The 25809-nt window shown below is 47.0% G+C and overlaps 1 protein-coding gene across 2 annotated transcripts; it reads right to left on the reverse strand.

The window, feature by feature from the left end:
• Positions 1-1731: 1731 nt before the first annotated feature.
• PRCC (proline rich mitotic checkpoint control factor) lies at positions 1732-25397 on the reverse strand. Of its 2 annotated transcripts, XM_004284537.3 has the most exons (7): positions 24651-25397; positions 14102-14149; positions 10914-11480; positions 8568-8663; positions 6505-6648; positions 4415-4480; positions 1732-2175 (listed from the first exon to the last, which is right to left on the reverse strand). In XM_004284537.3, the coding sequence occupies exons 1-7, from the start codon at positions 25119-25121 to the stop codon at positions 2089-2091; spliced, it is 1479 nt and encodes a 492-aa protein (XP_004284585.1). In that variant the 5' UTR covers positions 25122-25397; the 3' UTR covers positions 1732-2088. The 2 variants fall into 2 exon arrangements, with proteins under 2 accessions (XP_004284585.1, XP_033270623.1); XM_033414732.2 differs by lacking the exons at positions 1732-2175; positions 4415-4480 and having other exon boundaries at positions 6575-7518; positions 24651-25386.
• Between the last annotated feature and the right edge of the window lie 412 nt (positions 25398-25809).

Here is a 25809-nt window from a genome sequence, read left to right on the forward strand (position 1 = left end):
GGGGACACGGGTTCGTGCCCCGGTCCGGGAAGATCCCACATGCCGTGGAGCGGCTGGGCCTGTGAGCCATGGCTGCTGAGCCTGTGCATCGGAGCCTGTGCTCCGCAACGGGAGAGGCCACGACAGTGAGGCCCGCGTACTGCAAAAAAAAAAAAAAAGGCTTAATACTACCTCCAGAGAACCAAAGGAGGTGGGAGGCAAGAGGAAGCTGAAAGATATCTGGCTTAACTATCCATTCCCAGAAGACACCAGGACAACCCCTGACCACCACGCCTTGCCTCCCAACCCAAAGCACTTCCAGCTCCATCATGATGCAGCCCCTAAAATGAGAAAGTTGAACTGCTGAATCCCAGGAGTGTGGCAACTCAGGAGGGCAGGGCTGCATCTATAGCGTACTGAATACAGAAACAGCACTTGACGCCATGGGACCTCAGACTTTGGGGCCCTGCTGAGCCTACCTCACCACCTCACTTCACTATGACACCCCAGAGGGGCGACCTCAGCCCTCAGTGCCTCTGTGGATGGTGGGAGTGGTGGTGCGGGCTAATGCTCCTTGCTGAAGGCTGGCTGGATGCACTGACTTGGACAACTACAGCCCAAGTGTCCCTGTGGGATGCAGGAGCCCTGTCTGGCTCCAACCTGAAGTAGGTCAGATTTCAGATAAGCGGGTGGTTTTCCTGTAAGTGATGAAACCCTCCTCTGTACTTAATGAGAAACAGACTCCTCAAGTTACCCCAGCCGACAAGAGCAGAAGCATGGTGAGATTCCTCACTTCTTCTAGACTCCAAGTCCCCACCACACACTTCTTCAAACTGCCCCTCTGGCCTTAGCCTTCCTGTCACCAGGACTGTCAAACACCAATTCCTCCTAGTGTTTTCCCCATTCAGAACCTGCAACGACTAGAGTCAGGCATCTTTGTCCAGCTAACACTGCTCTGCCTAGCATCTAGGGCTTTTCTTCTTGCAGGAGTTTAACAGTCCCTTCCTGCAGGAAGCCACGGCAGTGAAGCCCTACTGGAGTCCCAGTATCCTCAGCAACAGGTTTCAGTAGTGTCTACAGTAGGATTTGCATGCTGCTTTGTGAATGATACCCGGTATCTTCCATCTCTACTTGAACCTTGCATCGAGGAGGAATCATGCCACCTATCTTGTGGCTCCTGGGCACCACAGTGCCCTACAGCTAACTCAAGTCACAGACCCTGCCACCTCCCTTCCCCATCCATCCACCCACCCAACCTGCCCCTCCCTCTCAAGCAAAAAGCTAGGAGTCCAGAAATCTCCAAGATCTATCTAGCCCCCAAGCTCTATGCAAAGCTTCCAAACCAGCCCAGGTCGATGACAACCAGTATAAATCTGACTCATCTTGAGGGACAGGCATTTCACCACTTTTTCATGTCCAACAACTCTTTCATGTCACAGAAACAATCTCCTTGACTTCCCCCAGTCTTCAGAGATACCCGAGATCAGCAACACTTTCCATATTTGGGATCACAGGCCCCTGTCCCATACAAAATTGTTGGTACAATTCCTAGAGTCTTCAATGGCCATGACCCCAGTTTAGATGGTGAGTACTCAGAAAAGATGCAAAGTAATCATAAGGCAGCTCACGATAGTTTGGAGGTTGCTTTACACAAAGTAAATATTGAGATCCAGAGACAGGATAACAAATGAGAAGGGTCCAAAAGAAAGAGACCTCACTTAAAAGTAGGAAAGGGTCAGGGCAGGCAGCATCTGTCAGACTGAATGTTTTATTTCAACAGACATCCCTGGTTTAAAAAAAAAAAAAAAAAAAAAGATGGAGGGGTTCAACATTTCGTCACACCCAACAGAGAGCAAAACTCCCATCCAAGAACTCAGAACCCCTTCTGAGGCATCACTTGAGTCTCTGCTAGCTCCAAGACAGAAAGGAGCTGAATTTTCTAACTTTTGTTAAGAAAAATCTATCAAATATGTTCATTCTCGCAGAGGCGAGGGCTGGGTCCTCAGGGAAGGAGATCCTGGGCTTGGAACAGCTGGGGTCCCAGAGACGAAGCTGGGGGCCCGGCCAGCTGGGCAGCAGGAGATCCAGGGGGCAGTCAGGTCCAGAGCCCTAGAATCCATATTTGGCTTGGGTCTGCCGGCGGCTGAGCTTGTTCTCCGACCAGGTGTTCTTCAGTTCCAGCTCCCGCTCCTTAGCCTATGCGAGGAAGAAGGGGCAGGGGAGAGTCACACTAAGGTTCTGAGAAATATTTTTCTTTTGCCTCTGTGCACCTCCCAATTTAAAGTCTTTCTCCCGGGCTTCCCTGGTGGCGCAGTGGTTGAGAATCTTCCTGCTAATCCAGGGGACACAGGTTCGAGCCCTGGTCTGGGAGGATCCCACATGCCACGGAGCAACTAGGCCCATGAGCCACAACTACTGAGCCTGCGTGTCTGAAGCCTGTGCTCTGCAACAAGAGAGGCCGCAATAGTGAGAGGCCCACACACCGCGATGAAGAGTGGCCCCCGCTTGCCACAACTAGAGAAAGCCCTCGCACAGAAACGAAGACCCAACACAGCAAAAATAAATTAAAAAAAAAAATTAATAAACTCCTACCCCCGACATCTTTTTTTTAACTTATTTCATTTAATAATATTGGTATGTATATTTAGAATAGTGTTACATAAAATATTTTAAAAAATAAAAAATAGAGCCTTTCTCCCATCAAAACAATTAGGTGGAAAAAGCAAATCCCCTGAAAGATTTAATTTTCCCTTATTCAAGCAGAAGGGGAAGACCCTGAGAAAGCAAAGAAAAACCATCTCTTTGGGGAGCTAATAGGGTTTAAGCAGAATAAAGACTCAAGAATCCTGGTCCTTCATCAGCTAGAATTAAAACTGAGATGCTCAAGTGGGAAATGGACAAATGAGAAACTGAATCTGGCATCTGAAAGAAAGACAACTGGCTACCTTGGATACCTAACTAGCCAAGTGGGAGAGGACAGCCTCAAAGACTTGGACAGGTCAAAACAGGACACCAACCAATAATAACTTAGTCTGGAGCCACAGTTTGCTGTTGTGTTGAATACAGTGTATATGGTACCCCAGAAATTCACACCACTTTCAAGTATAAACTGAAGCTGTGAAAAATTGACTGGAAGGAACTAGAATTAATGCTTTCTCCTTCTGACTGCAACAACTCCTGGCTCTACATTGCATTCTGGGAAGGTACAAGCGCCACCCTAGAAATGGGGCTCCTCAACCCCACTCCCACAAGCTAGCTGATACCTGCTCATTTACCCTGGAATGGGGTGGGGTGCTAAGGGTTTGGGTTTAAAAAGAGACCCTACAGGGGAGCAGCTAGCAAAAACAAATAATTAAAAAATAAATTAAAAAAATTTTTGAAAGACCCTACCCTCAAATTCTTTCCCTACAAACAATAAGACAGGGTAAGGGTACAAAGGAGTCTCTGAAAGGGAATGTGAAAATATGATAAGAACAACGAAAGCAAGTTTTGCCACTGAAATCACCAACCAGCATATACACTCCCCAGGGAAATGGCCAGGAAAGAGTCTTATTCCTGTCTGTACCCTTGACAGCATTTAGTACAGTAGGTCTTGAAAAGATATTCAGTGATTCAGTGAATATTTGAAAGCTGCCAGGTCCTATCAAATAAATACCAAGACATATTCTAATTCCAGAAGATATTCTGGATTATCTGTAATTTTGAATTATTTGCACTGATGTTTCCTGCCACAGAAATGGAGAACATAAATAAAACCAACTTCCTCACGAGGTGGATGTTTTGCTAAAAGTTGGTGAACCAATTTTTCTTTAAAGTTTTTTTTAAGTTTTTTAAATTTATTTATTGGCTGCATTGGGTTTTCATTGCGGTGGGCGGGCTTCTCACTGCAGTGGCTTCTCTTGTTGCGGAGCGCGGGCTCTAGGCGCACGGGCTTCAGTAGTTGTGGCATGTAGGCTCAGAAGTTGTGGCTCGCAGGCTCTAGAGTGCAGGCTCAGTAGTTGTGGCGCACGGGCTTAGTTGCTCTGCAGCATGTGGGATCTTCCCAGACCAGGGCTCGAACCCATGTCCCCTGCATTGGCAGGTGGATTCTTAACCACTGCGCAACCAGGTAAGTCCCTAAAGTTTTTTAAATTATCAGATAAACTTGCTATTTGAAAGAACCCTGTGATAAACCATTTCACTCCCCTCTTACCTTTATGCTTTGAATATCTGAATTTTCACTTACAGAGTTTATTCCAAGCACCTGTACTTGAGTCTTATCTAAAGTGAGACTGATGCAGAGTAGGAGAATTCTGAAGGACACATCCCCACCTAGTGGCCGTATGGAGAACTGGGGAGGGTGCCTGCTGGAAGCTTCTTAGCCTAGATCTCAGCCTTCAAATCCCCAGGTTTATAGGGATCCTGCCTGGCAGGCCAGGGCCCTCAGCCCTCTCACCTGATGAATAAGATATGTGATCTGGTGTTTCCGCCGCTGCTGGCCTGTTGGCTGCTCACCTTTCTTCTGCAAGGGAAGAAAACAATCATTAACCCACTGAAAGAAAAGTGGAAGTTTCTCACGTGCCCCAATGAGGCAAGGTTGGGCATTAAGAAACCAACTATACACAGCCCAAATCCTAGGGGGGAAAAGTCAGCTTGGAGCTGTTTTTATGTCTGTATACTTACAGTTATTTTTATTAAAGCCATTATGCAAAACTCCCAAGCTCAGACTACTTGCCTAAAATAGCCAGCTAACATCCCCATTAGACTGGAAATCCTATGGGGTCAGGACTGTCTACTACACGTCTTTGGTAAGTAACCCCACCCCGCCCCCAGCACCAAGCATGGTGTTCTGCCCACAGTGGGCACTTGATACCAGCTTTACTGCCTGCAGTCAGTCTAAAACAGCTGAAGTGCCAGGGTCCAGGAGACCTTCCTCCCTCCTTTCCTCCCGCCCTCCAGACTCTCTCACCACCCACTCTGCCCATCTCCCCTTTAGGCCCTCTTCATCTCTGTTCACCTCTCCCCAGTCAGGCCAGATGTCTAGCCTATCTCCTACCTACTGCTTACCAAGCTCTCTCCCATCAATCACCTCTGGCTGAAACCCCAGTCCCTCATTCTAGTAACTGCCAACAAACAACTTCCCTGGAATTAGATTTTCGCCATCACCCCACCTCTCTCCAATCTTCCAGCCTCCACCCGTAACTGCACTGAACCCCTAACCAAACTTTGATGCAAATGATTTACTGTCAAAGTCTATATTGGTCTGGGCTTTCATTCTGCGGTTTTTCTGTCCTCTGCCAGTCTTGTCTCAGACTAGAAGCTTCCTAATCAGCCTCACCCAACTCCCAAAACTCCTCTCTGGAGTCTCCTCAGCACTTATGTAATCAATTTGCACCATAATCATTTACACTCAAGTGTCCTTAAATCTCTTTTTCTCAACTACACTGTAAACCCCTCAAGGACAGGAACTGTATCTTTCTCTCCTTTTTTTTCAATCTAGCTCAATACAATGAGATGATGGAAAAAAACCTCAGACCTGGGAAAACAGCAAACTCCAATTCCTTGATGCTATTTAATATCATTTAATATGACAGTTAAAGATGACAAACATAAAACATCCAGCTCCATTCCTGGCCCACAGTGAGCACTGACAACAGTAGCTATTACTATGTGATGATGCTTCTCGACCCACAGTTAGTAGAGCATGCTCTCCTAAGTGGTTTTTCCAGTAAACAATGATGGATCTATGCTGATCTAACCACAATCCTTTGCTCTGTCCTGTATGGCCGCCAACATTCAGTTAAAACAAATGGCTGGGGCTCAGATGGCCATCTGTGGCCACAGAACAAAGCAAAGAAAATGGATAGAGAAGGGAATAAAATGCCCGACCTTGGCCTTACTGGTGCTCGGCTAGAATCCAGGGTTCCCCACATTTTCCCCCCTGTGGCAGGCTCATAAATGTCCACATTTGCTGTACTCAGCTACTAGGTGAAGAGATGTTCATCATACTGACTGAAGAAAACTAGCAGAGAGAAGGTAGGAGTGTGGTGTGGGAAATGTGAGGCATAAAGCATCTGAAAAGACTACAGCTGGCTACAATAAATAATGGAAAGAAAGGAGAGAGAAGGACATGTACACTCAGCACCTAGGACCCCAGGGCTTCTGAGGCTCTGTTGTGCCCACACCTCACAGATGTGCTGTGCCAGGTCCCAACTTAACAGAATGGAGAGAGGGATATGACTGCAGAGAGAAGGAAGAGCAGCTATGGATCCCGTCCAGCCAGGGAAGGAGCCACACATATCAGAGATCTTCCCAACTGCAGTTTAGGAAACTGCTTCAACCATCCAGTCTCAGTAACCAGACTCCACCACCCAGATGGAGAGCAAAGTGCTGCAAAATTCTGAAAGGCGGGAGCTCTATCTGGGAGGCTTGGTGTACACTCCAGTACCAAGGGGAACAGGTGTTTGCTAAAGGTGCTGGGACAGTAACAATGGGGTATGGGGGTCAGATTTTGCTTTGGCCACCCACTAGACCTTTCCCACTTACTTTGCTGAATGACTTCATGGTTTTCTCTTCTGTCAATGACTTGGTCATCCACTGCTGGGCCCCACTGAGCTGGTCATCACCTTTGATCTCCACAAAGTTGATCTCCTCCCTCCCTCGGTTCCTTTTGCCCTGCAGCCGCTTAAACTGGAAAAGGGGGAAAAAATTCAGGAGTGGGGGGTCTGGGTAGGGGGTCAGGAGATGTCACCAAGGATCCAGAGTTTATGGAATGGTTTTGGGCCTCCCCAATTCCATTGCACCCTTAATTCTCTCTATGCAGTATGTCCTTTCACCGTGCCACCTACCAAGTGGCCTTAAAGCCAGGTGAAAGGCTACTTCTCAGAGGTTCTCCTGGCCTCAGGGAAAGGAAGGCCAAAATGTATTCCCAAACATAAGCGAGTGCAGAGAATCACTGATATGAATTTGTATTCAAATTATTTATAAATTGTATCTGCCTAAAAGGACTGCATACTATTTTCAAATTAACAGTACAAAAAAAAAAATTTTAGGATTTCTCTTCTAAAAATTGGTTCTTTTAACATGTCTGTTCCTTCGCATTGGTTCAGTATCACCAAATCAGCAGACTGCACGACAGACCAGACATGAGAGAAGGAGAACGTAGAGATGGGGAGAGAGGAAGCCTCAAAAAAAGACCTGGCAAATTTTCTAGGAGACTGCTACTCTTTCCTCCTCAAAAAAAAAAAAAAAAAAAAAAAATCACACCACAAGTCACCAGGAGATATGCCTAGAAGGAGTGTGAGCAAAGGGGAATTAAATTCAATAACACTCGGAAACCTGCAATGAAACCCAGGTTGTGGTCTGAGCATTAGCAAGGCCTCCTGGGGTCACTCTACCCATAAGAAGCTGACTTTTGCCACTGGATGAGCTCTCTGCTGCCTCCTAGGCTTAAAACAAAAAGGGCCTAACTACTGAACTTGTCAAGGAGGATATACACAGGGAGGTGGATGAACACAGTATTAACCACAGGCAGAAGTTTGCAAAGGGATGCACATCTTTCTGTGAAAAGGTGAGATGAAAATTATTTTTATAAGAACTTGCATGCAAAGAGGTAGAATCCCCAATTTCTCCAACACACTCCTAATAGGCTGTGACCTCCCTACAGATGGAATACTTTATCTCCTGAACATGACCAGATGGCCGCAGGACATGGGGTTTTCATCTTCCCTTGTGCTGAGTTGGGGAAAAGCTCAGCAGCAGGGAACACAGTGATATGAAACACAGGGTTATTTACTGTGGCTGCTGTTCCCTCCCCAAATCCACTCTCCTTGTCTCCGTTAGTATGAATGAACCCAACACTTCGGCTAGGCATATTACCACCCAGCAAAAAGACTCCATTTCCTTGCAACTAGATATGGCCATGTGACCAGGTTCTAGGCAGTAAGACAGAAGGGGAAGTGTTCTTAGAAACTTTCAGGAAGTCTCCTAAAAGGGGAGATGACTTTCTTTCTCCACTCTGCTGCCTGGTAGGCAGTAATGATGGCAGTGGACTTAGCTACATTCTTAATCTTTTTTTTTTTTTTTTTTTTTGCGGTACGCGGGCCTCTCACTGTTGTGGCCTCTCCCATTGCGGAGCACAGGCTCCGGACGCGCAGCTCAGCGGCCATGGCTCACGGGCCTAGCCTCTCCGCGGCATGTGGGATCCTCCCGGACCGGGGCACGAACCCGTGTCCCCTGCATCAGCAGGCGGACTCCCAATCACTGCGCCACCAGGGAAGCCCCATTCTTATTCTTATCACTAACCCTAAGAATAAAGGCCACAACCTAGGGATGGGCAAAGTAATGATCAGAAGGGGACTGGACTCCTGACAGCTTTGTGGAGCTGCCATACCAGCCTTCGCCTGCCTACCTCTAGCCTTCTTTTATGAAGAAAAAAGTTAACTTCCCTTACATAAGCCAGTATTACTTGAAGTTTCTCAATTATATGTTGCCAAACCTAATCCTAAGTGAATGTAGTTTAAAAAAAAAAGAAAGAATTTCCTTTAGCTTCAGATTTGAAACCTGGTGACCAGGGGTTAAAGATGGTCACTTGTGCTTTGTTAACTTACTGCTTCGTCATCGATGAAGGAGGCATCTGGGGCAATTTCCTGTGGGGGGACCAGAGTTGGGTCCTGTGCGGGATAGTAGCCACCACTGTAATAATCCTGCAGTCAAGGAGGGAAAAAAACACACCAACTGAGGGCACAGTGGAGAGGGGACAAAGAAAACCCTCATCAAAGAGGCAGTGGTGACACCCACACCCACACTACAGACCCTCAAATGGACCAGTAAAAGCACAGATCCTAAGGACCTACCCTATAACTCAAGAACCACACTTTCTTCTCATCTGCACCATCCAGACGGATATTTTTTAGGGAAGAGAGGTAAGAAATAAAGACGTTCTCTCTGGCTTCAATTTACCCCCTGCTCCCCTGGCCGCTTCCCAAGAGTGGTTCCCACTCCTGACCTCTACTGCGCCTCAGCCCTGCTCCTGCTCGTAAGACCCCAGCAGAATCCAGTGTGAGCAGAGGTGAGAGGTGTGAGGCATGCCATTCACGCTCCTCGTCCTATCTAGCACCCTGGACACAGGAGATCACCGAAACAGGCAGGGAGGTTGCAGATCTCGGATAAAAATCAACCCCTACAAGGGTGGTATGGAATTTACAAAGCTGGGAACAAACCAGGTTTGCATTACCAGATTTTCAGTTCAGGAATTGATGATTTCCCTTTAGAGGTGAGCTGTCCAGATGTTGTTATGGACCCTAGAGGAAGAGGGGTGAAGGCAAGGGCAAGGCCCCTACTGTGGCCGAGTCAGGCAGCCACAGGGCTGAGAAACTGTTTCCTCCCTGCCTGCACTTTTTCCTAATTCTTCCACCTTTGCCCAGAACTCCAAGAAATGCTCCTCTAAAAACATTCACTTTATAGTGAGCTATAAAGGTTTAATTCTGAATAAAAATAATACATAAAAACCCAGAGTAATTAATTTTCATTAAAAGTATTGATAATAACATACATTTAAATTGCAGGGCCCCCTAGTGTATTTAAAGTGCTTTAATTTGCACAGATTACCCCAATAATGTTCGTAACTGCATACAGAATTCCAACTGATACTCATTTGCTGGATGTAAACTAGTGGTTTCTTAGATTTTTTTTTTTCTTTTCTCCTGCTAAAGAGATCAAAACACTCATGTTCCTCCTTCCTTCTAACAACCTTGAGGTGGAGATGCATTGTCCCTGATCAGCCTACAGGATACAACAAGGTTTAACGGCAAATAGTTCTCAAGGTCTTTGATCAGAACAGAGTGCCTTCAAAGCCCACTGCCTAGACTGTAGATAAGATTAACACTGACCATTCAGAGAATCACAGTGGCTGAAGAAGACTGAAGTCTTGAAACCATCGCATGCTGGCAGGAAAACTTCCTACAGCTGCCCAGCCACAGGACCGGCCAGAGGCCTCTGTTCCACCTCCACCACTGCCGTGAGTCCCCGAACTCCTGGGAGCCCTCTCCATCTCAGGAAGCTCTGACCACTGGAAAAGTCTTTCTTAAACCTATTTACAACCTGGCCTCATATATTCTCACTCTCTGAGGCCACATAGAACAATTTAAACCGCTCTTCCAAATAACATTTGAATAAAAAGTTATCATAACCATTTACTGAGCATTTGCTATGTTCCAGGCAGCACGCTAAACCAATGTAATTCTACCTAACAACCCTGAAGTTGCTAGTATTCTTCCCATTTTAGAGCTGAGAAATCTGAGACTCAGAGAGGCAGTTAAGTAATAGACTCACATAGTTTGAGATTCAAACTCCAAACCACCCTCAAACCCCATTCTCTATCTCTGCCCAAACTATGGTCCTCCAGCATCTTCTTTCCAGGGACTTGCCTCAGTCCCTTCAACTTCCTGTGACTCAGTCGAGGCCTCTCACCATTCTCCTTATTCCCTTTTGCATTCGACTCTCCAGATTCCCTCCTGTCCTCCACAGTCCCTCCTCTCCCTTGCAGTCCTCCTCAGCACTCCCCGCCTCCAGAACTCTTCTTGGACTCACTGCTGTCTAGGAGTCTATGCCACAGTTCACTTATCCTCCTCACTCACATCTGCAGAAGCTACCTGGGATCTCTAAGACTAGAGACTGCTCCTCTTCCACTTTCTCCCTATACCTTTCATCAGCTCCTACAATGACATTTTGTTTTCAGAATAAACGGGTCAATTATGTGTTTCAACCTATCAGACTACAAGACTTAGCATAAAGGCAGTATGTTTTGAGGCCTGACAGGTACAGGAAAACCAAGACACCAGAAGATGCATTAATTCAGCCAAAGTGATGCCACAGAGCCCGTATCACTGGCTCAAAGCTCTCCTGACGGCCGTACTCCAACATTCCCTGGCCTGCCCTCCATGCCTCTTACCCACCTGATAGTAAGCACCAGCGGCATTGGCATCGCCATACGTGGAAAACTGATTGTAGCTGTAGTCATCCCCAGGCTTAGGCATCCAAGGGGCCCCACTTGAGCCTGCTGCCATCTTGAACTCTAAGGGGGCATTGGCTGCATCGTCCTGGAAGGCCGGCTCTGGTTCCGTGCCTGGAGGCAACTCTTCAGGGACAGTGGGAATGGGGTAAGGGTATGGCTCAACTCCAGGCGGCTCTGCCTTCTCAGGGAGGGAGAAAAAGTTCTCAGGGGCTACTTCCTCATCACTATCGTCCTCTTCCTGCGTGATCTGCTTCGTCACCTGCAGGGCAGCACTCTTGGCAGCAGCCTTGATAGCAGAGGGCGATGGAGTGGTGGTTGTGGTGCCCACAACAGGGGCGAGAGAAGAGGGCTTGGTCTTAGAAGCTTGTCTGGAGGGCTTAGTGTCAGAGGAGCCATCCGAGGGTTTCCGGGAGAAGGCATGGGGCAGGAGCAACCTGTTAGTCTCTTTCACAGTCAGGTTTTTAGGTTGGGGAAGCAAGGCGGACAAACCAGTCCCCTCACTGGATCCCTGGTGAGCCCAGGTTTGGGTAAGGAGGGAAGAAAGATGACAAGTGAGATGTTATGATACATACTACTGACATTAAGAACAAGCATTACAGATATGTGCTCTAGCCTAAAATCTTACCAGCCCTGTTTCCGTCTAACCTCGGACCACTAACGTCATCCAAACTGGACTTGACTCCTCCTACCTCAGGCCATTCTGCTGTCCGCTTCTCCCAAGGTAAGATGTCATCCCTGTTTTCCTCATCCATCTCAACCCAGCTCCACTTCCCTCTCCCACAAAGCCTTCCCTGACTCTGATTTTTTTGCAAATATGATAAATACATTTGGCAAATACATCATCCTTCTTCGCAAAAAGCCCAGGGCTCTCTCCAGCTGATCACTGAACCTCTATGTCCTAACGGTTCCTCTTAACATGGGACTACTCCCTGCTTCCTTTGGATTGCCACTCAAAGTCAAGAGCAAGCCTATGTCCGAAAAAGATATTCATACATACCGCCAGAAGTTCCCTCCCCGACCCAAGAAAAGACGGGGTATATTCAGCTTGCTTACGCCAGAGTCATGCATTTAACTTATCAATTTGTAAGCTAATTGGCTCAGCCTATCCAGTGTTCCTCAGCCCAACCAGAGTTGCTATTATTCATAAGAAACTCTGGGATTCTGCTTTCCATGTGCTACAGGTCCAGCTTGGCCTAACTGCAGGGCTGAGGGAGGTGTCAGTCTGAAAAAGGAGAATGGAACAAGGTCATTGTGTCACCGTCCTGGAGTACCCATGTACTTCAGCTCTCTCAGCCAAGAAATGCCCAGAATGAGTAAAATAAGACTTCTGAGTCAAGCAGGCCAGGCAGAACTGTTCATCCAGAAAATGGGCTCTTCTCCCTGCTGTCTGTGTTCACAGATTTGGGTCATTTCAGCCTGGTAGACCCCAGAGGCTCAGGTTCATAAAAAGCAGACTGAGGTGGCCGGTGGAGCACATCCTCAGGCTACCTTCAAAGTGTCTGACTTCTCAGATACATCTGGGATCATGGCTACATCCCTGGGCAGTGCTGGGTCCATACTCTGCCTTAATAGCTCAGAGTTTCTCTATGCACTCATCTCTTCCTACCATCTGGAAGACTGCTTTTTACTCCTGGGGTGCCTTCTGAGCCAGTGTCCTCTCATCTCTTCAGTTGCCAGTCCACGTCCTCCAGGAAGCCATTCTGATAACAGAGAACAACTGGCTTCATTCAGTCTCAGCAAGTCAGTATCTTCCATGATTCCTCCTCCATCACCCACTACAAATATGGACACAACATCACTCTCACTAGTTATCTTTCTAACTTTCACATGACTTTGTCCTTCTAACACCTCCCAGCCATGGAAGTGACACCTTAACAGAGTCAGGGGAAGGAGCAACTTCAGCATCATATACCTAAATCATGAGACAGCAACCTTATAAAGGCAGAACTGTTTTTGTTTTTTTGGCTGTGTTGGGTCTTCGTTGCTGCACGCCGGCTTTCTCTAGTTGCGACAAACGGGGGCTACTCTTCGTTGTGGTGCACAGGTTTCTCATTGCAGTGGCTTCTCTTGTTGCGGAGCACGGGCTCTAGGCGCGCAGGCCTCAGTAGTTGTGGCTCGCAGGCCCCAGGAGTTGTGGCTCTCAGGCCCCAGGAGTTGTGGCTCACAGGCCCTAGAGTGCAGGCTCAGTAGTTGCGGTGCACGGGCTTAGCTGCTCCGCGGCATGTGGCATCTTCCGGGACCAGGGATTGAACCCGTGCCCCCTGCACTGGCAGGCAGATTCTTAACCACTACGCCGCCCCCAGGGAAGTCTCAAGGCAGAACTGCTTTTGCTCTTCCTGAGGCATATAATCAACATGAGGTCAGAGAATGTATAAATCACCGAGTGTGGAGCTGAACAGGAAGAAACTTCTGGGAGCCAGAATAAAGGCACGGGGACAAGGGGAAACAGGAAACAGCAGCAAGATCATCTCCCGACACTGTCTGGTTAAGGACTTCTGGTCTTGATGACAGAGCAGCAGCCAAATGCAGCAGGTAAGAGCTTGGACTCTACAGTCAGACTGCCTCAGTCTGAACCCCAGCTCTGTCCCCACTAGTTGTCTGACCTCGGGCAAGTTCCTTAAGCTCTCGTTTTCCTTGTATGTAACACGGGGATGATAATAACGCTATGACTTAGGCACTATTAGGAGGATTAAATCAGTTAAACACTGGTACAGCACTTAGTGCCTGGTAAGTGCTATTTAAGTGTTTCTTTTCCAGGTTAAAAATGAGACAGGGAGAAGATGGATAATTTTAAAGTTCAGATGTTCCATAACAACATTTTGACCAATCCATTTATTCTACCGTTCCTAAATAATCCTTTTACCTGAAATGTAATGAATCAAATTGAGTTCCAATTCATCTCCCTACCACGCCTGTCCTCTAGGAGAGACGCCAGTGCGCTGAAGCCAGGGAACAGCGAGGAGAGGGTAGAGAAGCACGAGGTCTGATGTTATCAGGAAAACAAAACTACACCCAACAGGCAGTCGTCCAATACTTGCATTTGCTCTACGCCTGACCTGGAAATTTCCCATCTTTCAGGAAGCAATATGGGAAGAGAAGAAATGGCTTCTATTACATCACAAAGCTTACCTGAAGGACAGTTTTCTTCTTTGTGGGTTCATCTTCCTCGGAATCTGACTAAGAGAAAAAGAAACGGAATAAGGCCTCACTGTTTAAGGACAGTGGAGAAGCACCCACATTAAATGAAGCACAAATAAAGGACTGGACAACAGGGGCCATCATCCTGTCCGAGCCCCTCCTCTGTATGCAAGATGCACCCCCCAGAACCAGCCAAAAAGCAGAGCTTCCTTCCTGCTCTCAAACGGCTTCAGAGAACAAGGTATGCGTTGACCACCCCCGGTCACTCATTCCCATACCTCCAGACCTGTTGCACAGCATTCTTAGCATCCATTTCTAGTCCTTTAAATTAAGACTACTTCCTCCCATTCAGTCTTTGGTGGAAAGAAAAAGCTACACCCATTCTTCTTCCTATAAATCTGTCCACTAGAAGATGAATGGGATTTGGCCCACAATCTCACCCAATCTCAGTTTCACTTCTAAAACCACTTATATAGACAACGTAACCACAGGGCTGGGGAACTCCAGTGGGATTAAGTGGTATGTTAACTACTCTTCTATGAGGTATTAAAGGTCAAAGCCATTGGAGAAATCCATTCCCTCTCGAAGTATGATCTATTGTCTGCCAGACAGAGTTGTTTGTGTCCAGGAAGAAGGCGAGCAAATGATGACTGTGAGAATTTGGAGCAAGAAGGGAGCTCATCTGTGTTACTCCTCTGACTCATCAGGATTGTTTCTAATACAAGCTCTCACACTAAAAATGTCTAAACTTTTAGCTCAATACCAGTTCCTCAGCATCTCCAACTATCAAAAAGATGCAAGGCATATGAAGAGCAAGCTTTCACATTTTATTTTAAAAAATTAATATCCAAACTGAGAACCTTAAAAGTTTTCCATTTGTTCTTAGCACCTTGGTTTGGGGCATCTGTAAACAAAGGTGATTAGGCAAGAATCTAAGATCCTATTCATCTCCAAGATTCTAAAGAACTCAAATCCTCTGCCTGTCTTTCTCAACTGACCCTCATATCTCACAAGTTCCTTTTGGGGTTTTTTGGAAGTTGTTGTTTTCTATTTTATTTTCATTTATTTATTTTTTTGGCCACACCACATGGCATGCGGGATCTTAGTTTCCCCACCAGGGATCGAACCTACGCCCTCTGCAGTGGAAGCACAGAGTCTTAACCACTAGACCGCCAGGGAAGTCCACAGGTTCCTTTTTGGATTTGTGTGCTACAAGGACTTTTTGATCATCATTACCCAGAACCTACTGTATGCAAGACACTGTGCCAGGCACCGTAGACAGAGTTTCCCAGCTGGTGTCCTATGGCTGGGTTATAGGTACTATGATGATACTGACCCACTCAGCCCACAGGGCATCAGGCAGGGCTTGGAGCAGGTAGAGTCCTGGCCCACTGGTTTCCAGAGGCACAGCCTGTACCACTTCCCCCACTGTGCTTCAAAGATTTTCCTGTGTGCCATGACATGAAAAAAGTCCCTGCCCTCAAGAAACTTACAGTCCAGTTAAGAAGAATGACAAGTACCCAAATAACTGTAATAAAGGCAGTAAAAAGATAAGGGCATCAAGTGTGGTTCCAACATCCCCTCAAAGAATTGGCTGATCCTCCATTTGTGCTTTCTTTCACGTAAGTCCCCCACCTTATTACTCCCTCTCCCCTACCGGAGTCACTGACACCTCTCACTCTCCTGTCAGTCTGCACTCTGTACTTCCTGACTCGAAACTCCTGAAGTCTTTCTGAAGAAGCTCACCTTGCTCTTTTTCACTCTGTGTCCCTAAGTTATTCATTTGTCTGGGGTGGCATCATGCTAACAATGATTCATTTGTGCTTGCTGTGTAAATGTTACATTTTTCACGTGCGTATTCTTCCCTTTACTCTGACAGCCAAGGCCCTATCTTACAGTTCGATATTACCTCACAGTAGTCAGTACACAATGATTTTAATTACTAACTGCTGCTAATTGTAGTATTAAAAAAACCTGTTAAGAGAAATCTGTCTTGGACTTCCCTGGTGGCACAATGGTTAAGAGTCTGCCTGCCAATGCAAGGGACACGGGTTCGAGCCCTGGTCCGGGAAGATCCCACATGCCGCAGAGCAACTAAACCCGTGCACCACAACTACTGAGCCTGTGCTCTACAGCCCGCAAGCCACAACTACTGAGCCCGTGTGCCACAACTACTGAAGCTCACACACCTAGAGACCATGCTCCTCAACAAAGAGAAGCCACCGCAATGAGAAGCCCATGCACTGCAACGAAGAGTAGCTCCCACTCGCCGCAACTAGAGAAAGCCCGTGTGTAGCAATGAAGACCCAACAGAGCCAAAGACAAATAAACAAAACAGGGCTTCCCTGGTGGCGCAGTGGTTGAGAGTCCGCCTGCCGATGCAGGGGACACAGGTTTGTGCCCTGGTCTGGGAAGATCCCACATGCCGCGGAGCGGCTGGGCCCGTGAGCCATGGCCACTGAGCCTGCGCGTCCAGAGCCTGTGCTCCGCAACGGGAAAGGCCACAGCAGTGAGAGGCCCGCGTACCACACACAAAAAAATAAATAAATAAAATAATAATAATAAACAAAATAAATAAATATATATTTTTTAAAAAAAGAGAAATCTGTCTTAGTACTTAAATATGGGGGTAAGAGAAAGGGCAGTAAAGGACAGGACAGTCATTTGCTGAGTAGCTACTATGTGTCAGGCAATTTATTCACAAGTTTTTATTCAATCCTGAATAAAATTTCAAGGTAGGCATTATTATCTCAACTTTACAGGTAAGGAAAATAAGGCTCAGAGAGGTTAAATAATTGCTAGTACACGGCAGAACCGGGACCTGAATCAGTTTAGGCTCCCATGCTTTTGCAGCAACACCTGTCACGTTTTTGCAGCTGAGCTGTGCGTGTCCAGACCTGAGATCCACACTGATCAGATCCCACATGATACAGCCGAGAGCACAAGGCACAACATCAGAAATACAGGTTTATAGCTAGTGGGAAGCAGCCGCATGGCACAGGGATATCGGCTCGGTGCTTTGTGACCGCCTGGAGGGGTGGGATAGGGAGGGTGGGAGGGAGGGAGACCAAGAGGCAAGAGATATGGGAACATATGTATATGTATAACTGATTCACTTTGTTATAAAGCAGAAAGTAACACACCATTGTAAAGCAATTATAGCCCAATAAAGATGTTAAAAAAAAAAAAAGAAATACAGGTTTGAATCTCAGCTTTGCCACTCATTGGCTGGGAGGATCCCCAAAGAGCCATTTAACCCCCCAAGCCTCAGTTAGCAATAATACTTATCCATGTCACAACATTGTTCTAAAGACTGCATGAGCTACTATCCATGAAAATGTATATAAACTAAAATTCTTAACAGAGTTCAAGGATTACTATTCTCTCTGGTCTGCCAAGATGTCAAACACAACCGAAGAATAAGGCTTAAGCCCCAAACACCCAAGCATTTCTGACCTTTTCTCTCTGTTCCAAACTCCCACTGCCTCAGGGGCTACTGACCATTTCCCTTGTCTTCTGACCGTGAAGACTTTTCTCCTTTCCAGCAGACCACACAGAGCCACCTCACTATGGGGTATACAAGGTTTTCATGAAGTCCCCAGGCACGTTTAAACTTTAACATCTAAGGCAATACGTCCAATGGAAACAATCTGAAAATAAAATTTTATCAAGTTTAAGATGATTACGTTTATAAAATTGTACAAGCATACTTTTATTTTTCAGATCCTGTGACAAACAGAAAGTGGCTACTTTGAAAGTGTAGGCAAACTGTCCCACGGCTAATAGAACTGAAGGCCAGATCAGCTGTGGGAAGAAAATTCAATTTTTCCTTAAATGTCAGATTGTTTCCATTACACTGTCAACCTAAGTTGTTTTATTTTTTCCAACCTAAGTTTAAAAGCACGTGTGCACACACACGCACACGCACACGCACACACACACACACAAACTGTACAAAGACTTTGGGAACACCTTATTAATTCTGGATTTAGAGAACTGCTATGGCTACTCACAATCATCCTTCTTTGAACGTTTTGTACTAACCTAATGAACTCCATTATAAACCATCTCAAGATGGGCACAAAATATGACAGACTCCCTAAAACAGAACACTAAGACCCTCAAAAACATGTGCTGAGCCCCTAAACACTTCTTAAGTCATGACTATTCATCTCTGAGCGCGGGGTAAAAATAAATCTTTACCTCTTAAAGCTGGCAAACAGGACTCCGAGACATTCAGTAATCTACCCAGGGCCACAGAGGAAGTCCAGGGCCATTGGGAAGGTGAGGAAATAGAATGAGAACCACCTCTTGCCCCCTGAACTAACTTTAGCCAACTAAAGAGGTTGGAAACACAGGACTCACTGGTTCACTATGAAAAGAGGTCTAGATGCCACTCAAAATACTTCTGGGCATGTGGGGGCCTGAATGAAAACTAACAGGAAGCGAAAGGAAAGCTCAGCAAGGAATTATCCAAATACCTCAAACAAAAAAATAAACTTCGGTTCAGAGTACCGAAAAGGAGGAGATAAATAAGCCAAAAGCTAAGAGATGTGCCACATATCCTCCAGTCACAGGGTAGGGTTGGAGTCGGGGGGATACAGCTGTCTTGGAGCATTTAAAAGAAAAATTTGTTCAGCTTCTATCAGGAACCAGCTAGAAGCAATGGGCTTAGCCTAAATACAGTATTTAGCTAAGACACAAGAACTTCCTTGATGGTGAGAGGCACATGAGTATACTGGGTTTTTTCCCCCTTATCATGGTAAAACATATATAACATAAAATTTATCATTTTAACCCTTTGTAAATGTACAATTCAGTGGCAGTAGGTACATTCACAATATTGTATAACCATCACCACTATTTCCAGAGCTTTTTCATCATCCCAAATAGAAACTCTGTACCTACTGAACAATAATTCCCTATTGCCCAGCCCCCAGTAACCTCTACTCTACTTTCTATCTCTGGATTTGCCTACTCTAGGTACCTCATATAAATGGAATCATACAATAGGTGTCCTTCTGTGTCTAGCTTATTTTACTTAGCATGATGTCTGCAAAGTCCATCCATGTTGTAGCATGTACCAGACTGCATTCCTTTTTAAGGCTGAATAATATTCCATTGCATGTATATACCACACTTCTGTTTATCCACTCATCTGTTGATAAGTTGGGCTGTTGCGCTGTTGCCACCTTTTGGCTACTGGCTACTGTGAGTAGTGCTGCTGTGAACACTGGCATACAAGTATCTGTGTGAGTCCATTTTCAATTCTTTTCACCTAGGAGTGAAAATGCTGGATCACATGCTAATTCTAATAAACTTTTTGAGGACCTGCCAAACTGTTTTCCACAGGAGTATATTAAATGGAGGCTGTGGAGTCAATTCCTAGAGAATGCTAAAGACCAGCAAATGGTGATCTGAGTGGGTCTGTTTCATTAGACCCAGAAAGAAGGGTGATGCTAGAGATACGGGAGCACCCAGGGCTGGAAGAAGTACGCTGGGCCAGAACAGGCATTCCCGGGTTTTAGAGACACAAACCGGTTGTGTCTCTTAAGAAGAAAGTATTGTATTTCTTCTTGGCCTCATTAGAGCCTGAGCCTCAATGGCCACCACTGTCCTCTCTGTTCCAGCTGCCAAGAGTGACAAGACACACACACCCAGAGACTGCTGAGCAAGAACGGAAACAGACATTTTCCATTAAGCCAGGCCCAGTGGGATCTGCTAATCTATCAGAGCCTCATTCCCCGTGGCAGCCTCCCTCTTATCTTTCCAGGCTCTGGTTCTGACAGACTCCCTCTCCAAAAAAGCAATCACTAGTTGCCAGGGCCAGGAGCCAAGAAGAAAATCAGGGCCCAAGCACAGACTCTCCTACCCCCAGGCTCCAAACTCTAATCACTTCTACACTCCTCTCTGCTATTATCCCAATTAGCTAGATTCATCAACTTCTCTACCCTTTGGTCTCAAATATGTTCTTACATCTGCCCTTCAGTTAGGACATCATTTTCTCTCCCACTTTTGCACTGCTCATCGTATCACTTTCATAGTTCTGGTTGCTCAAGGTTCTTCTATCTTTTTGGTAGGCACTATGATAGAAAGGAACAGAACACACCCTGGGTACAAATACGACTTCTGCTACTCCCAAACTGTGTGATTTTAGCTCTGCTCTCTAAATTCCTATCTCCTCACCTGTAAACTAGGGGTAACACTTAGCTTACAGAGTCGCTGAAGTGCCCAGCACCGTGTCGGACACTATGCAAGTGCCCCACAGGTGTTAGGGCGCGCCTCCTTCCCTTTCTATCTAGGGCTAAATCTTAGCTAAATCCACCGCAGTCTACTCTTATATTACTTGGTTAACAGAAATGAGCAAAATTAGTGAACTTGCAATCTCACAGCTTCAAATCTTCCACTACCTGGGTAAACAATCTAAAAGGACGGGTAATACTAATCCAGATAACCCCAAAATTTCTATTTGTGTTGTAATGCACATTATATGACAGAAAACTCTTACAGCAAACTTATTCTTCTAATTTTGTTTTTTTGGTATCCTAATTTTAGAAGTCTGCATCCCCTAAGCCCGCAAAATCAACAATAAACCACTGTTCAGAAAAAGAACAGTAAGAAGGGAAAAGGAAAGGATGGTTCTCCATTTTATGGGTCATTCCTAATTCCTCACAGAAGTCAAAAGCTGACTGAATTTGATTTTGCAGTGCACCTGGAGAGAGAAATTTGGTACCACCCTGTCCCCGGACTGCAGCTGACTGATGAGCTCACCCAAACCAATCATATTCTCTCCCCTGGAAAACCAGAACTGGGACTGAGATTGTAGGTCAATCTGAGCCAATCACTAAAAGGAAGAAACTAAAAAACAAGGAGGTATGGGTGGCCATCTTTCACCTGCAACAAAAGTTAAGAAGTGGAAACTGGTCTGCAGACAAGGAAGAATGAATCAAATGTGCAGAGAAGCTGTGTTGGTCTCCGACAAATCTCCAATTCCTGATTCCAGGCCCTTTCCAAGGTACCTCAGTATACTTATGACGCATTTCCATTTAAGCCAGCTAGGAGCGGTTTCTGATACTTGTAACCAATTAAAGCTAATCCCCAATCTGCTCAGCCTCTGTATTCCCTAAATGCACCACTACCCTCCCAGCTGCCTGAGCCAAAAGGCAAGGGATCAGCCGGGAATCCTCTCCTTCACCCATGACACCCAATCAATTCCCTAGTCTTAAAACGTCTACCTCAGAAAAAAACCTGGAGCCTCCAGCTCTCTCCAGCCCCCGCTACTCCCTTATCCAGGCCGCCATCATCTTTCACACTCTGCCAGTCTTGCTCCCTCCAGATCTTTCAGCACCCTGCGATCAGAGAATTCCTGCTCAGACTTCAAGGGCTCTTCACTACCCTAGAATTATGTACAAAGGCCTTGGCATGGTTTCCAAGGCCCATTATCATCTAGCCTCAGCCTCTTTCTCTCTAGCTTCATCTCTCATCACTGCCCCGCCCACCCATGCGCTCCAGCCATGGTGCCTTACAAAAGGTTCCCCCAAAGCATTTTCATTCTCTCACCTCTGGACTTTTGTACATTCTGTTCCCCTGCCTGATGTTCTCCTCTCCATCGCCCCTTTCTCTGGCTACCTTCTGCTCATCTGTCTTATCTCTGAAGTTTAGACATCGACTCCTCCTGGAAGCCTCCCCAACCTGTGAACTGGGTTAGTGCCCCAGAGGAGTGCTCCCATGGCACCAGCTCTATCATGGTTCTTCTCTGACTTGACCTAAAATCTATTTCCTTGTCTGTCTCCCCCACATTGACCATAAACTCCTTTTGTGACAGGATCTATCATGTTCACTACTGTACTCTTAGCTCCTGGCACAGAGAAGCAGCTCAATACTGAATGAACAAATGAATGAAAATTCAGAGTAATTATTTCTACTTCAGCACCAAACCCTAAAGGGAAATTATTTAAGGAAACCTAATTCATTCACTCAAATGTTTACTGAGAGCCCAATAAACACAAGACACAGAGCTTGGAACCACAGGGCCTTAGAACCACAACTATTTCAAAGGCGAAAGTCACCCTCACCTAATCATCTTGGAACTCTCTTAGGCTACACTTCCCAGGGACTATATGTTCAGAAAACAAAAATACTAACTTGAACAGAACAAAAATGGGAAACTGAACCAGCTAAGGGCTAGGATTTGGCTTTATTTTCATTATCCACATCAGGATTCACCTCAGGAATTTAGTAAATTATACTCACAAAGGACGGACAGTTAGAAGTCCTCAGAGTTTTCTGCCACGTCAGCCAGCCTAAATGGAAGATTCTACAGCCTCTACCAGCACCTTTTTTTTTTTTTTTTTTTTTTGCGGTACGCAAGCCTCTCACCGTTGTGGCCTCTCCGGTTGCGGAGCACAGGCTCCGGACGCGCAGGCTCAGCGGCCATGGCTCACGGGCCCAACCGCCCCGCAGCATCTTCCCGGACCGGGGCACAAACCCGCGTCCCCTGCAACGGCAGGCGGACTCTCAACCACTGCGCCACCAGGGAAGCCCCCAGCAACTTTTCTTAATGCTACCTTTGCAGACCTAAAAATGAGCCTTTCCACCGTCACTGTGGAGGGTGGAGGGAGGCAGGTTTAAAGTGCCATCTTCCACCAGATGTAACAATTAGGCTGCGAGAAAAGTTGGTGGGAAAATTGTGAAAAGAAAACACCCCAAACAACAAACCTATTTTCCTCTGTCCTACTCAGGGACTTTCCTTTGTTCCAGGTTAAATCAAGACCAAACTAAGTTTCAGTGGAGCAATACAAGCCTTTCTGGGAACCTAAACTTAGAAATGACAAACTCAGGTGAGAAAGAAGGGGGAAACGATATGGAAAAAAGTTTGGAACAGGACCTCCCTGGTGGCGCAGTGGTTGAGAGTCCACCTGCCGATGCAGGGGACACGGGTTTGTGCCCCGGTCCGGGAAGATCCCACATGCCGCGGAGCGGCTGGGCCCGTGAGCCATGGCCGCTGAGCCTGCGCGTCCGGAGCCTGTGCTCTGCAACGGGAGAGGCCACAACAGTGAGAGGCCCGCGTACAGAAAAAAAAAAAAAAAAGTTTGTAACAAGGTAGTAAAGGAGATTCTGGAAACTCCTTCTATAAAGAATCCATATTCATTTGAGTTCATTCACTCAAAATATTTAGGTAGTATTTAGCTTGTGCCAGGCACTGTTTTAACCACCAGGGATATGGCAGCGAATAAAATAAACAATAAGCCTATCTTCATGGAGCTTGTATACAAGCAAAAGGAGAAAGGCAAATAAAATATACAGTATGCTAGACGGTGGTATAGTATTTCAGATGTCAGTGCTACAGAGAAAAATAAAAGAAGTGGGGTGGGGAGGAGCATGTGACAGGAAGTTGCAATTTAAATAGGTCGGCTAGGAAGTCCTCACCGAGAACGTGTCTTTTAAGCCAAGATTTGAAAGAGGTGAGGAAAAGAACATTAATACATGGGGGGGGGGGGCGGTGGCGGGGGGGGGGGGGGGGGGAGAAATAGCCTCCAGGCAGAGTCTGAAGAAAAGAAAGGGCAAGAATCAGCTTCTCTCAGAGGGTTACCAAAGGTGAGCCAGGGATTGACCTAATTAACCTTTTAGAAGAGAGAGAATGGAAAGAACTCCAAATAACTGTAAAGTATTACCTGCCCCTAGGCTGTCTCCTTTATCCCCCCAAGTGCTCACCCCAGAAAAGGCCTTCAATTTTTCTGATACAACATTCAGAAAACGACAAGAGCTTGGTTGCCTCTCTAGGACCCAAATGTCCTAATTCACCTAGGCTTGAGAAATACCTAAACCGTGAAACTGAGGCACAGGCCTGGAGTTCAGATAAACCCTTAATCTTCACTCTGCCCTTTGCCAGGTAAGATCATGCATACTGGACACCTGTTTCTCATCTGTAAAAATTAGAATGTTATCTCCCAGAGTTCTGCAACAATTGAAGGAAAGGGCCAGTGCCTGGTAAACGATCTGTACTAAACAAATACTCAATTTCTTCCCTAACTCCCCTCAAACACAGAATCCAGGATTCCTATCCTTTTCGTTCCGAAGCCTGATGCTTTTAAGTTCAGAGGCAAAGGAAAAGGTTAGCCCTGAATGTTCAGCAAGGGCTCAGGAATCCTGTCTCCTGTTACCTAAGGTGCCAGATTTTATGCTGTTCTCAGTATAAAACAGAAAGAGGAGAAAAAAAAAAACTGGGCTGCGGTGAAGATGCAACAAGGCGGAGTGGAACCAAGTGTCCCTAGGCCTGGGCCTGTCAGTGCCAGGTGATGGTATATGGCCCTTCTGCAGGCGAATCCAGCTTGAAGAAACCCGCATGGACAAATACCCTAACTCCCCGAAGCCGACAAACTTCAGCTCAATTCATCGCACTGTACCAGGAATCCAGCGGTCCGGAATCAACGGATGCATTTACAGGAGAGAGTCTCGCAATCTCCACAAGTCCCTCCTACAGCTGAGCCCATGCCCAAACCCAATGGGCAGTTTGGGGGTGCCCTCCTCAGATACTCACATCCCCCTTATGCAGCTCTGGCGCCGCAATCTTCACCGGCTCTGTCCTCTTCTTTGGCTTGGGAAGCCCCAGGGGGGGCCCGGCCCCGCCGATATGGGGGTGCAGACTGAGGCCAGGGCCTCTGGGCGAGGGCAGCCCCAATCCCAGCCCCTCCCCAATTCCCGCCGCTTCAGCCGGGCTCACGCCTGGAGGTGGAGGGAAGCCTCCCAGACCGAAGGGCAAGGAGGGAGGAGGCTGGAGCCGGGGGTCTCCGGTGGGTGTGGGCAGCAACAACGGCGGGGGAAAGGCTGGGGCCAGCATCTGCGGGGACGGAGGCAGCAAGGCCGGACCCTTGGGCGCGGGAAGAGAAGCGAACAAGCCCCCTAAAGTGGGCCCAGGTGTAGGGGCTGCCGTCTCCTCCTCCTCCTCCGCCTCCGGCTCAGCCTCATCCGGCTCACTCTCATCGCTGCTGGCGTAAGCAACCAGCGACATGGCGCCTCCCGCCTTTGGGGCGCCCTTGCCGGCAGACGAGGCCTACTTGACACCGGGGATGTCCGGAGGCCTAGTGGGCCCCGCTAGTTAGCGGGGCGGTGAACCAAAAAGCCCGCCTTCTCCGTACTCTAGGGGTAGCCCCGGTAGAGGCCCATGCCCACAGTTGATTTCCACCGAATAAGCCTTCCCTCTCCACTTAGGCTCCTAGTCCCGGGCAACTACACACAGCTAATGGCCGCCGAGTCACTCCACCTCCTCCTCGTCTCACCAATATACGAACTACAACTCCCAGAAAACACTTTGGCCACAGCACCATTCTCCGCCGCAGGGAGCTCAGCGCAAGGCACGGCGGGAGTTGGAGTCCGAGGAAGGATTAAGGGGTGCGGAGAAAGACAGGAGGTAAACCCGCCTCTGACACGAGGACTCCTGGGATGAGTAGTTTTTTTGGTCTCCTGACAATTCCTAGGTAACTACAAGCCCCATCGGTCACCGCGGTAGTCACGGAGATGGATAGGAGAGCATTTCGGTACTTGAAGTTCCCTAAAACAGCTGCCTGGGCGCTAAGATTTATGGGAGACGTAGTGCTCTTAGAAACTGCAAGTGAGGCTGGGAATGAGAGGGAGTCTGGGAAGGTGACGGATTGAGGGAAAATAGCTTAAAGGGAAAGAGGTCTGTAAATGAACTGATG

Source organism: Orcinus orca, chromosome 1 (genome assembly GCF_937001465.1).
Source record: "Orcinus orca chromosome 1, mOrcOrc1.1, whole genome shotgun sequence".
Lineage (NCBI taxonomy): Eukaryota > Metazoa > Chordata > Mammalia > Artiodactyla > Delphinidae > Orcinus > Orcinus orca.

Excerpts from the sequence above, each read along its gene's own strand:
- PRCC (XM_004284537.3), bottom strand. The coding sequence starts at position 25,121 with ATGTCGCTGGTTGCTTACGCCAGCAGCGATGAGAGTGAGCCGGATGAG. Across the intron at positions 8,664-10,913 it reads CCGCTGGTGCTTACTATCAG|GATTATTACAGTGGTGGCTA; the intron begins GTGGGTAAGAGG and ends CCTTGACTGCAG. Across the intron at positions 4,481-6,504 it reads CCATGAAGTCATTCAGCAAA|AAGAAAGGTGAGCAGCCAAC; the intron begins GTAAGTGGGAAA and ends CTTCCCTTGCAG.